Below are 13,764 nucleotides of genomic sequence, written 5' to 3'. Positions count from 1 at the left end.
GCTTTACATTATATGTAAAAAAACATGATGTTTTTACTCAAGAACCCAAGACCACTTTCTTCCTTTACCACCATCAATTTATTCAATCTTTTAGCTTCAATATTTCTCCAAAGAAGTGGAATAAAGTAATGAAATAATTACAAAATGGAAAAATAGATCAGATAATAGATCATATTCACAGGTTTGATTTAAAAAAATAAAAACATGACAGAGAGAACTCAGACAGTGAGAGATGAAACCGTGTTTTTTTAATCTCCCTGTAGTTTTTCTGCTGACCGTCAGACCGTCACAGCAGGCTAACGGAGGTCGGGGCAGGTCAGCGTGCAGCTTCTCGCCTCCTGCAGCACCACAACTGACTAAACCCAAGTTGATCACCTGTGAGGTCAAATCATCTACTTTAGTGCTTGTGCAAAATAAAAATTCAGAAATCAACTACTTAAAAAAATAATGTAAGAGGAGGAGAAACAGGAGATGACACATCCTACTGTGTTAAATAAAAAAAATCATTACCACACACAAAAAAACAGAATGACAGTGAAGACAGATGAAGTAAAATGTTAAGTACTGATGTGTACTAAACTATTAAAAACTGAGCACAGGTAAGAGAGGCAACCAGTTGGGCACCACCACCATCGCTAGGTCCACATTGATTGTTGCTGCAATGATACCCTATTTACAGTGAGATGTTTCACATCCAATCACAGGATGCAACAGACGGCAATAAAGAGATTTTTCTTCAAAAATAAAACAAAAAAAACCCACAAAAGTAAAGCAGCTGTCCCTTCACAAAATCTCTTTACATCACATTAAAAATTAGCACTGCTGTGAGCTGTGTGTACAGTATAGATTCTTTATAGATATATATTTATGTATAATATATACGGTCATTTCTTGTATACACGAACATAAACTCGTCTCATTGTAGCTAGCCTGTGCCTTTGGCACGATTACTTACAACTCTTCTGTTAGATTCCAAAGCTATTTAAAATATACTTAATGCATAAAAATAAAGATTTTGGCATTGTCTCACTTTACTCTTCTGATTGGGAAGTTATTGTGAGAACTTCTCATGTGAAAGCTGAGTTCTCTCAGTGCTGCGGTTCCTCTGCCAGGTGAGAGCGGTCTCGTCCTGTCAACAGGGAGCGCTGGGAGCTGGACCGAGCAGAGGCGGGCTGGGGACGGGAGCCGCCGCACCTGTGCGGGTGGTGGTGGGGGGTGACAGGTGCGGCTCGGTACAGATATCCACAGGGTAATGACGACCTTGCGCTGCACAGCACAAACAAAACAATACAGACGATGCTAATGAAATGCCCGGGGAGCTGCGCCTTGTTAACAGCGACCTGCTTTGTTTTTTCTCCCTTGCTGCTGTGCAGAGTTCTGCTCCCTGTTGATTCACCCGATGCTCTCTGCTGTCTTCAGGTCCTGCTGAGTCTGTCCACTGAACCCGAGATGAAGAGAGGCAGGAGGACATTCCCCTCTCTTCTTTTAGTCAATCATCCATCTGCTCCTCCAAACAAAACAGCCTCCTTATCGTCCAGAACGTCCTAATCTCAGTTTTCAGAGCTGGATCTCAAAGGTCTTGTGCAGCTCCGTGGAGAAGGGATTTGTCGGGGAGGGTGTGGTGCGCTGGCGAGAGCGGCTCTCCAAGGCTGCCCACTGGGCCTCAAAGGCATCTTCCTGCGGCTGTGGCGGCGGCTGGGTGGCCGGGGAGGATGGGGCGAGTTGGGACGGAGCGGCCCAGCTGTCTGCTCCGTTAAAGGTCACACTGCCGTTGGATGGCTGCAGGGGGGCGGCGGTCACTGCGGTGGATTGTGGGGGTTTGATGAACGGGCTGATGTTGCCGACGGCCTGGTGATCGTGCTGGGGCGTCGTGGAGGCCGGGACGGGGAACGGCTGGGGTTGCGTGGCCGAGCCAAACACATTAGCCACCATCTGTGAGGGAGTGATGCCGACCACAGGCACGCTGGGCTGCGGGAACGGCAGCCCGTTGGGCATCGGGAAGGAGGCTGGAGCCTGAGCGTGGAAGGCAGGCTGGCGAGGCGGCAACATGGGCACGGCGGAGGGCAGAGAGGACATGAAGGCCACCGGGGGAACAGAGGGAACAGACGCCACGGGTATCGGCACAGGGGCGGGGAACGGCTGGGTGGGAGGCGTGACCGCTCCTATTATCGGATTAGGCTGCGCCCCTCGAACAGACTTGGTGACTTCTTCTAACCACCGGTCTGCTTCTGATGGTGTGCGTTTGTGGGAGGCCGTGGGCGGGGAGGATGTGGGAGGGACCACTATCACCGGAGTCGGGGATGACCAGTTACTTCCTGTTGACAGAAAGCGCACAGAAAGACAAAACAAAGTGAGTGAAAACAATAACAACAACAACAAAAAACAATGAACTGGGAGAACAACAAAAACAGTTCATCAGTGAAACAAAGAAATACTGATTCAAGGTTAAAAGTTGAAAATAACAGAAAAGATTCATCATCCTGGTTCTTATATAATGCTGCTTTAGTCCTTTGAAACCTGAAGCTACATCACTTTTTCTGCTTTCAGATGCCTTTAACTAGTATTTAAACCTCTGAACCGCAAGCAAACTGATGCAATTTCTTTCAAAAACATGGAGGGAAAAGACAATAAGCAACTTAGGAGGAAATGTTAAACAAAATGCAAAAAATTGGTAGATTTAGAAAATTATTTTTAAAAAGACAGAGAAAAATGTCTAGGCAAAAAGAAGAAAAGCTAGGAAAAAACTATAATTGCGTCTGAATGAATGTCTTAATGCACTGTCTCTGTGTCCAGGGTGAATCTGGCATCTATACTCTATAAAAATGAAGAGCATGAAAACCTCTAAGTGCCTCTAAGTGAGACAGGCCTTTATTTGTCAAAATGTGTCACCACAGCTGGCTAGTAAAAGGACTTAATTAGGACAAGGGTTTAATTTTAAGTTTGGCGGTACTGACGCCTTGTTATTGCATACTCATCTTCAAACCATGATGTACTGACAAAAAGACCTTTCAGGGAGAAGACTTTTACAGTAACTCAAAATATACAAAGTAACGTCCCTTTTTAATGTCACTTATTCCTCATAATTAAATTCTCAGTGCATCCTGTGACATGCAAACTTGAGGTGCTGCTTACCTGGCTGTGCCGAGGCCGGGGCCCCAGCTGGGGTCTTAGCCCAGGGGTTAGTGTCTCGAGCAGGCAGGGCGGGGGGCAGAACTGGGGGGTTAGCAGCAGCAGCAGCAGCAACAGCAGCAACAGAGAAGGCGGGCGCTGTGCCGTTCACTACAGCAGATAAGAGACAGAAGCTAGTACAAAGCAAGCCTGTGCGTCGGCTGATGTGGACCGGTGTTTGGTTGTTAGACATGCACAACATGACCGTGCAGTTAATCAGCAGTCTGAACACGTGTTAATCACACATTCGAAATTAAAAATGTAATCATGACAAAATGAAACTCAAAATGCAAGCAGCTCAATCAGTGCTGGAGCTGTATTCATTCCTACAGAGCTGAATAACCACGAAATCAGCCAAAATGTGGGCAAGGAAGGAGAGTGTTGGCCGGAAAACTTGGCCACAGATAACTTTTGGCATTTATCTGCAGGAAAGAATCTATCAGCGTGTGATGAGTTTTTAGTTTTGCCTGGCAAGTGCAAAACTAAAAACTACTTCCCTACAGTTATTCTAAGCTAAAGGCTCTAAACTAGGGTTCCTGCAGCTTGAAGCAAGTTCGATTTAAGAGTTTTTCATATTTTTTTAATGCCACTCAGAATAACCAAAACTGAAGATGGATAATTGTGTTTTGCCCAAAATGTTTATTTTAACATAAAATAAAACATTTTTTTTGACTGAATCACGCTGATCACAATGAACTCTGCATGCGAGATTCCACTGCTCGTGATAAATTTAAGAGGAGAAATTTTTGTAATTACTTAAGGAAAAGTAGATGTTGCTAATTATTATGGGATTTTATAAAATAACAGCATTTTTTTTTTCTTTTTTGCAAAATCATACTATCCATGCCTCATTTTTAAGACTTTTGAAAAATTAAGACCTAATTTTTAGATTCATGAATTCAATGTCTTTTAAGACTTTTTAAAAATCTGCAGGAACCCTGTAAACTTTAATTTTTAAAACTACAAGAAGCTACAAACTTTTGCTATAATTGTTATTTCTAACATGATGATAGTTAATACTGGAGTAGCAGAAATATGTGACTTCTCTATATAAAACTTGACTGAATCACATAATCGCACAGATCCCATCTGAGCCCGTCACACCGCAGTCGAGCACGCAGTGACCCTTTGACTGAGTCCATCAGTGTGGATGTTCCCAGTAATACACATTAGATATTCAGGGTTGCAGAATGTTTTGCTGGTGTTACCTGGTGCTACCGGAGACTGTGGGGATGAGGCTGGTTTGGGCATTGGCGCTGAGGAAAAGGGGTCCTCTGGGGGGCCGCTGAACGCTGAGGTGATCTGAGTGCACAGCGAGCTGATGCTGTCACTTTCTCCTTCTACCTCAGGGACTGGAGGGCAAACAACAGAGAGAGAACAGAAGCAAATGTAAAAGACATAGAAGACAGAAGAGTATTCATCTCCGTCAATAATAATCTATATTACTAATCAGACTGAAATTAAAGCCTCAGTCAAGTTGCACTTACAGTTTACATACATGTCTGTGAACACACATGCTTCACACACAGAAGATCTATACAATCACTGCATTTTAAGGTGGAAACCCGAGATTAGTAACACCAGTTCAGTATCTGGCCCAATCTCTTCTCTCTTCTTCTGTTTCATAGTTATGATGTTGAATAATGGCCAGAAAAGTGTTTTTGCAGAACATTGACCTTTTTGATATAAAATGTCAGCACTTCCTCATCTTTTCCTTTTTGAAATTTGTTTGAAATGTTGTCCCAATTACAATATATTCTTGAGTTATGGCCAAAACCATGTTTTGTGAGGTCACAGTGACCTTGACATTTGACCAAGAAATTCTAATCAGCTCATTCTTGAGGCCAAGAGGACATTTGTGCCAAATTTGAGGAAACTCCCTCGAGGAATTTATATATTGTTATCACAAGAATTATCCAAATGCAAGGTAAAATTGACTCTGACCACAAAATCTGGTCAGTTCATCCGTGACCAAAGTGGTTGTTTGTGCCAAATTTGAAAAAAATCTACATGTTAACAATAATGCGACGGCTACAAGGTTATAGTAACCTTGACCTTTTACCACCAAAATCTAACTCAGTTCATTATTCAGTTCAAAGCGGATGTTTGTGCCAAATATTAACACATTTCCTCAAGGTGTTCTTTAGATCTCATGTTCACAAGAATAAAACAGATGAGGTCACATTGACCTTGACCATTGACCTATCACCACCAAAATCAGTTCACTGTCAAGTTCAAGTGGATGTTTGTGCCTGATTTAAAAAAGTTTCCTCAAGGCTTTGTTGAGATATTGCATTCATGAGGACATGAAAAACATAATGCCTGCTGTGACAGCTCAAAACCATCTTCTTTGTTTCTTATTTTCTCTGTATTTGTAAGATGGTTTCTTGCAAAAACAGATAGATGCAATTAAAAGTAATTATCAGGTTGTGTAGAACAACAAAGGAGCTGCGGACACAGACAGCTGGATCCCAGACTCACCTGTATTCTTCATAGGGAAGTCTGATTTGCGCTGCATGGTGGAAGGCAGCTCATTCATGCGCAGTGACATCTGTCGTTTGAAGGGAGACGTCTTCTGACTGAGGGCCGGGAAGCCCCTGAAGGAGCCCTGCCTGGCGAGAACCTCCGCAGGTGCATGTCTGCGTGGTATCACCTGGGGTCCCAGGTTGGACATGGAGAGAGGCGGAGAGGACGAGGGGGATGGCGATCCGCCCGTCGGGTGTGTGGAAGAGTTCGTCACACTGGTGGCCGAGTTTCCAGCAACCTTTACATCTGTCTCCGCTGTGAGAGAACGGCAACGGTCAAGAAAAGAAGCAACAATGAACGAATAAAGCGCTAACACCAGCTGAATGAAATTTGTAGGTTAAACTAGACGTTCATTTTCCTCGGTTAGGGGTTGACAGTCTGTAGATTGGACTACAGACCGTTTTTAGCATCCTGTAGCTGCCTCATGACTTCCTCCCGCTCTGCTGCCTCTGTTGCCGTGGTAACACGAAAGGAGCCCTCACGAGTGAAAGTGGTTCTGTTGGCGTCAAAGGTTGCCGTGACCCCGCACTCCTTCTCCCGTTTCTGTTTTCGCTCCAGACAGGCGGCGAATGCACAACCGACAGCATGACTGAGACGCTCCCCCTGACACAGACGACAATCTTATTTTTTACAAAGCTCCGAGCACAGTACTGAAATAAAGGTTTTTCCCATTATATACATTGTAATAAAGTCATTATAAACTGTACAATTTAAGTGACACAGTACACTGAAGATTGCATAAGATCATAAATGTACAGAGGGATAAAAGGACAATTAAGTTCATCTATAAAAAGATTTAGATCAGAAGAGTGAGCGTCCTTCAAACTTAGACTTCAAAATGTGTACAAAATAATGTTCAACATCGAAAAAGAAAATAGTATTATCATATTATAATGAGTTCTTACTGAGTCTTTAATGGCCATAAAACAATGGCAGATCCAGCGTCGCGTGGTGCCGTCCCTGCAGATGTAAGAGAACGCTCTCTCAAAGTTACGGTCCGGAGCGCAGAACGACACCTTTTCTATTGTCTGGTCCAGAATCAGGTCCTGCAAAAAAAAAAAAAAAAAAAATCACTTCATTATATTATAAGATTTAAAACACAGTCAGAGGTAAGTGTCACTCTATCGAGTCAATTTATAATGTGGGCTGAACGACTGCAGAGTGAACAGTACTTCAGTGTGAGGGCCTGGCTTCAAGAGTGCTCGAATAAGACCAAACTACTATCAGCTCCAGAAATTACAGTTGGCAGCCAGTCTGCACCTCTTTTTTAATATAATTTAAGAGAACATAAAGGCAAAAATATAACTATAAAATATAACAACCCAGACCAGGTCAACACAGGATGCAGGACTTTGTATTTTCTCACAAACTGCAGAACTTGCTCAAACTTTTGAGCCCTCTTTATTCCTTGAAACTAAAACTCACAATTAAACATCAAAGAATATATTCTTAACAGGAAAAATGAAATTGCAAATAAAGCAAAATTAACTTTAGCCTCAGAGACTAGATTCAAATTCCAACATCAGGGTTCCCGCCACGTATTACAGCTACGCTACATTACATCAAAAGCTAAAGAAAATTTGCCGTCATGCTACATTACATGGACAATTATCCATGGGAGATTACAGTAATCATTTTATTACACATAACAAAATCTCACAACTTTTCAGAAACTTTCATGTTTTTCACTATTTCCATTACTTTTTTTGTTATTAGGTTTTCAATAACTGTGGAAGCCCTGAAACATTTTGAGGATTAAAATTTGTGTGGTGGCCTGGCTGGCTTTGTTAGTAGAGTTATTAAAAATTAAATAGCCAATAAAGAAAGAGAAAATATAATTTTATTTTCGTTTTTATTTTTTTGAGGTGGATTTTTTTCTATTTCCTTCTGTTTGCTACCACCTACATCTGTCATGAAACGTAAACATGTAATGTCACAAACACCATGAAACAGCTTTGTTGTAGTACCAGAGCTTTCCAGCAGGTGTCAATGTAACCTTTCCTGTTTACTCCCCTCATATCTCCTCCTGCAGGTGCACTGAGTACATATTTACAAAGAGGGCCTCTTGGAGGTCAGTAGACCAAAAGTACAGCAGCTTCGCTGCCATTATCAGCTGCTGAAGCTCAACGGCCTCCACCTCTAAAGCCACTGAAGACTCGTGTACTTCCTCTGGCAGCTCTTTCATTTTGATCGAGCCGCTTCTGAGCCGGCGATGGAGCACTAAAACGACTTATTATTACCTTTGTTTTGTCGTCTACAACACGAAGACCATCTGCTGACACCCACAACACAGCACGGACTGGCTTCTTCCCAGCCTGCAAACAAAAAAAAAAACAAAACAGAGAAAGATACGAGTGAGAAACGAGGAAACTTTTTAGTCTCTCTGTGCCCCAATAAAATGCCTTTTTGTACCATTCCTTGGTACCAAATCATCAAACCTCCACACACACACAAAGCACACCTGTAAATAAAGAGAAAGCATCAGGTAAGAGACAAAAGAGAAGACACAAGTCTGGAGTTGTGCCCAAATTTTAATAAAAGAAACAGGAAGGTTGGTATGAGAACTGGTGCTCTGATGCAGTTGACAGTGGTGGCCCCGTTTGTCAGAATAACAACAATAAAATATTTGTGTGCGCACAAAAGGTAAACGTCCATTCACACAAACTGTTCATTGTTCCATTCTTGATTCATGGAAGAAGGCTGACGGGAGAGAAGGCACGCCTGTTAATACAAAACACACACTCTCACACACACACACACACACACACACACACACACACTGAGGTGCCCCACCCCAGCCTGAACCACCCCACCTGCTCAAAGACACATGCATCATTGTGTTTGTCTCTCCAGACAAATCCCCCCTCCCTGTGTGTGAGTGTTTGTTTCTTCCAGCCTTCAGATGTGATCAAAGGGTGAAGTGTTACGTGAAGAGGAGGAAAAATAATAATAATGCTCATACTAAAGAGACACACTCAGACACACAAAGCAATAACTTACTTTTGCAAAGAATCCTTTGAAGAATTTCCTGTCCTGGAAGTGGATGTGGTAAAAGGGGAGGGTGGGTGAGAGGGGTGGAGGAGACGGGGGAGGAACAAGGCATGAAAATGTTACCTAGGAAGTCTAAAATTGTCTGGAGCCCACAGGAGGGGGATTTCATTTTGCAGATTTTTCTTTTGGTGGATGAAGCTGGGTTATATGTGAGTGAGTGAAGCGATGGATCTGAGGGGTGTACCACGAAGAGAGATTAGTGGGTTAGCGAGGGATGTTGAGACTAAAGCCAGACTTTTCCATGTTACAAAAGTGGCTCTTTTTTAACCTGACTAGATCATCGTGGTCCCTAACATGGCCAACATGGCTGGGACCGGTTTGTGTTCACATTTTCAACCTTCATTCAACAAAAAAGAACTTATTTGGGAATTGGGTCACTCTACAGTGAAGAAATGTTATAAATGCAAACTGTGTGAGCCTTAATGTTACATAAGTAATGCCACCGAATAATGCAATCACAGCAGAGCCAACTGTATGCATTGCCACATGAACGTGATGCAAACAGTTGGTGATGCAGAAAATCTAAGCAAAGATATTGTTTTATTTTCTTTCTACTAAATGTGTCTTAGGATGTTTTCTCACTTGGTCTGTATCAGCCGTCCAAGTGGACTCAGACTGATGACACAGCATCTTTTTTTCTCATATATGTGAACAAACGAACTCAGATCCCTCTGAAGCGAACCGAACTCGGGAGGTGTGGTGTATGGTTTGTTTACATGACATAACTGATGTAACAGAGATCCATATTTAAGGGATTCAGTGTGGAAGTGTGTTGAAATAAAGTGATGCAGCATGACAGTCCAAAGTGAGCTTGCTGTAAGGACAAGTGGTAAGAGGTCTAGAGCTGTCACAATATAAATGAGTGTGAGTGGTGAAATTCATTTTCTGCCAGCATCCCTCTCTTGCCATTTGCAGCATCAGTTTTGCTTTTAGTTGTAATAATTCTTCATAGGCAAATATACTTGCTGAATGGCGGCTTGTTCCACGCGCAATGTATAAAATGACTTTATCACGAATGCTGAGTATAAATTGTCATGTCGTTTTTATAAGCCACCGGTGCTTTAGTTCTCTTGCTCGTTCCTACAGCTCTCTTCCTCTCAGAGACACACACACAGAGCAGGGCTTTTGCAGAGCTACAGTGTGATGTGAACTGGAGAGCTTTTTGTTTGTTGCCTGCTCACTGTGAATGAATCCTCACAGTTAAAGGCACCACGGTATCTGATTAAATGTCCGCTAACGCTAACGCTATCCAACTGTTGACCAGAGGGTTGGAGGTGTATATAAAGTGTTAGAGGCAACACTTCCTACCTGAAACAAGCCAGATCCTTCATAATAAAAGCACCATGGGCCCTGCTTTGATTTTTTCAATTTTTAAAATACTTAAAAAATAAAAAAAAATATATTATAAAAGTACTTTAACTTTCTTATAACAGTATTTTACTGATTATTTTAACAGAAGTGTATTCAACTTTATTATTTGACGGTAGCTACTTTACTTAACTTTATTCAACTTTATTGTAACTGCAGCTCATTCAATACTTTTTTTATTTTAGTAATTAACATTACTTTCAAGGACATCTAAAAATATTGCAACATATATTGTGTATCGCCTATACATATGTAGCCTTAAAATACGGCAATAATATTTTAAAGCCATATCACCCAGCCCTTGGTAGAAATAGGTGGCATGCCAATGGTCCATTTTGTGCAGGAATCGAGTCAAACGATGTACCAAATGCCCTGTTTTATGGAAGAACGCAAAGATCCTGAGGATTAAGCCTGGGTTAATACAGATAACCATCCTCTTAGTACCAGTTATCTCTGATTGGGGTTTTGTCGAGCCACAAAAAAACGCAAAGAAAGCCTGGCTTTGTTGAACTTGCTCCGTGGTACACCCCTTTGGTAGCTGCACGAGTCCATACTGTTGGATGTTTTGATGGGTGACACTGTGGCTGTTTTTGTCTTCATGACGACATCTGTTAGGACTACCACACCCGAGGCCAGTAAACCTCCTGACAGCAGGAAGTAACACCTCAGGGTTCTTCTGCGGTTTAAGAAAACAACAACAACCCTACAAAGACTACAACAGTCCCACAGCTAGGACAGCACCTCAAGCTGTCTGGACAGAGGAGATAAAGATGGCAGACCTTCAGGTGTGCGTCTGTGTGAGTATGTTAAAGAGATAATCCCAAATCCCATTTTATTCTTTCTCCTCTGATTCCTACAGCGTGGTCAATGGTCGTTCAGCAGACAGAAAAAGATTCCCACAGACTGCAGTTTGACCTCTGAGTCGAGACTGTGACTATTCACCGCTGGTCAGCCGGAGTCAGAGGTCAAGTTTAGGTCGCTATAACCGCATAAAGAAACCAAAACCACCAGACCCGGCCTAGTCCTAATCCTCCCTTCTTCCCCCGCACCCCAAGAGTTCCTCTCCTCCCCATAAGCTGTGAAAAGGAGTGCCACTCTGCTCCTGTTACACAGCCATGGTGGAGACGGCACTCCGAGCACCATGTTAATGCATGATTTAACGTGTTAACCAGCACTGGAGATTCATTTGGAATGAGCTAAGCGATTGTTAGTGTGTGTATGTGTGTTTGTGAGAACCACACAGACATGCAGATGGCGGTGGAGCCTGTGCAGCTAGTATTAGTAAGCTATGGTTAGGGGAGAAAAAAAATCTCTATAGGGTTTGAGATAACTACAATGGGAGGGCAGTGTGGGGGAGGGGATTTGGAGGTATTTCGCTGCAACACCACAACAAAAACCTGCTTAAAAAGACAAAAAAAAGTATAACAAGAACAAAAAGGTAATACAATATTGAATTATGTAATGTGTGAACTGGGATGGAACTACGAACTTTGAAAGGAAAAAGCTTTTTGGACAGAAAGGACAGCTGAGTTTTGAAGGATCAAGGTGAAGCCAAAAAAAATGAAACAACTGAAGCAGAAAACTTTGCCAACAAACCATACTTCTTGTGAGAAACAATGTTGTGCATACTTTACCTCTTTGTAACCAAAGCCAAAAACTTTCAGTGGCACTACCAGCTGGTGGCATACAGTCATTTCTGTCCCCAAAAAACAGCACTAACCACCAGCAGGATGTGCAGCAACGAATAACAGATCTTGTTTAACGTTCATCTCTGGCCTACTTTTTGCAAAAACTCACACCTTTCCAATGTCTGCTTCAAATGTGAGACATCTACATCTACTATAAGAGAGAGTGCACTTTATCACAGATAGCTGAGATGTTACTTTATGTGACAGGTTGGCGAATAATCTAAAACCACCACTCTGCAGAGCAGCTATAGGAGGGAGGATGGATGACAACAAAAATTGACATCAATTTCTTGAGGACAATTTTGTCTCGTATTATGAATTTTTGCAACCAATAGAACAATAAAACGCATTGAACTCAGAGGGCAATGTTTCTGTATGTAACTTTCTTTTTTTGGATGACGAAATAAAAAAAACTTCCAAAAAACTGGACCCAGTGTGCAAAAGCCTTTTAAGTCAGCCTGGGTCATTTCGGCAGATGATTAATACTTGTGTTTTTCATTTAATAAGCCATTCTTTGTATTTCCTATGTAGAACTTCTGGAAGTAACAATCTATACCATAATAAAACACAACTCACAGTGCAAATAATATGTGTGCATATTCTGTCACAAAGTTTTTTTTAGTTGTTTTTAGGACATGACTGGAGAGTTACTTTGGCCTTGTTCAGATTGCCAGACCAAGTCTGGACAGAAAACAACCACATAAAATGGATTTTTTTGTCACTGCTGTTGCTATGTTGTTACTGATACTTTGTAATGTCTGAACATACAAATCTGATATGATTACTTCCAACAGTACGAACGGTCTGTCTTCAAGGCCTGATTTTAGAAACAAATCTGAGTTGCCTGCAGTCTGAGTGTAGCCTTAGAGCAGATGCAGCTCTGGATTGAATGAGGATTTTGTTTTGTAATTTCCCTCATTTGGTGTTTACTCTGGAAATATCTGCAGTGGGGGTGGAAAATCATCTGAGGCAGCTTTTCATACCATGTCTCACTAAACGTCTTAACTGAAAGCACAAGCTAACATTCATGCTGTCTGATGGATAAAATGTCAATGATGCGCCCCGAGGCGACTGGGTGAAATTCCTTCAGCATGTCAGAATCTCCTGGTGGGTCGCCCCACCCAGCCAACACAGACAAAACACTCCAGGTCACTACGAGCTTCTGAGTAACAGCAAAAACATTTCCCACTGCGAGAACACAGAATACACCTCCAACCCTGGGCCCCTGGCCAACAGCACCAGGAAGTGATGTCGTGATGACAACGCAAAAGGGCAGCTTGGAGGTTGACGGTGCCGCAGTGCAGCCTCCTCCTCCTCCTCCTCCACCCGCCTCCATCCTCCCCTCTGAGTCACGGGTCGCGGAGCTGTGAGAAAACTCTCATTACTGTCCCAAAGGCTGCTGGGAAAACAATGGAGTCGGCTCAGAGCTGTAGCTGTCACACACACAAACACACACACCATCGTTTGACAGCTGGACCACCAACACGCACCCTCCAGGCACAAATTTAGTCACACATTCATTTTCTTGCTCCTCATTTATCAGGGAGCATCAGCTCACTCTTCATCTCTCTTGCCCCACTCAGAGACTTTAAAGGGACATTTCTCCAGTTTTAAACCAGCTTTGTATCCTAACAATGTGGGTATTATGTGTGAATGAACTGTGATAAACTTCCCTCCTTTTTGCCCAGGTCTCCCTGCTCTTTTGCGATGTTTGCTGGTTCTTGGGCTGTTGCTTAAACCACAGATTGAACTTGCTTATTTTGTATGCCCGCCATCACAGACACAAAAATTATAAATGCAGATCAAGAGAGAGCCACCTCGCTCTCTTTCTCTCTCAAACTCAGACTTAACTCTGAACAAATGGTAAAACTCTGCAATAATGATCAAATATGAACCACGACTGTGTTACTGTAGCATCTGTTTCTAAAAATGAACCAAGATTTTGTTGCTGCGTTGCCTGTCT

General features: G+C 42.5%; 1 protein-coding gene across 3 annotated transcripts in view; it reads right to left on the bottom strand.

Moving 5' to 3' along the window:
* Window positions 1–55: 55 nt before the first annotated feature.
* Window positions 56–13,764, bottom strand: part of numb (NUMB endocytic adaptor protein) — a 61,339-nt gene continuing 47,630 nt past the window's right edge. The window contains exons 4-11 of one of the 3 annotated variants that reach the window (XM_042500074.2): window positions 8,695–8,727; window positions 7,935–8,009; window positions 6,600–6,740; window positions 6,093–6,297; window positions 5,650–5,949; window positions 4,377–4,520; window positions 3,133–3,279; window positions 56–2,315 (exon numbers count right to left, since the gene is read on the bottom strand). In XM_042500074.2, coding sequence (XP_042356008.2) covers window positions 1,558–2,315; window positions 3,133–3,279; window positions 4,377–4,520; window positions 5,650–5,949; window positions 6,093–6,297; window positions 6,600–6,740; window positions 7,935–8,009; window positions 8,695–8,727 — 1,803 coding nt within the window. In that variant the 3' untranslated portion in view covers window positions 56–1,557. The remainder of the gene's footprint in view (window positions 2,316–3,132; window positions 3,280–4,376; window positions 4,521–5,649; window positions 5,950–6,092; window positions 6,298–6,599; window positions 6,741–7,934; window positions 8,010–8,694; window positions 8,728–13,764) is intronic. The other 2 variants (XM_042500076.2, XM_042500075.2) reach the window with 2 other exon arrangements.

Source organism: Plectropomus leopardus, chromosome 14 (genome assembly GCF_026936395.1).
Source record: "Plectropomus leopardus strain MGB_pleo_1.0 chromosome 14, ASM2693639v1, whole genome shotgun sequence".
Lineage (NCBI taxonomy): Eukaryota > Metazoa > Chordata > Actinopteri > Perciformes > Serranidae > Plectropomus > Plectropomus leopardus.
This window is presented reverse-complemented; position numbering and strand designations above follow the sequence as displayed.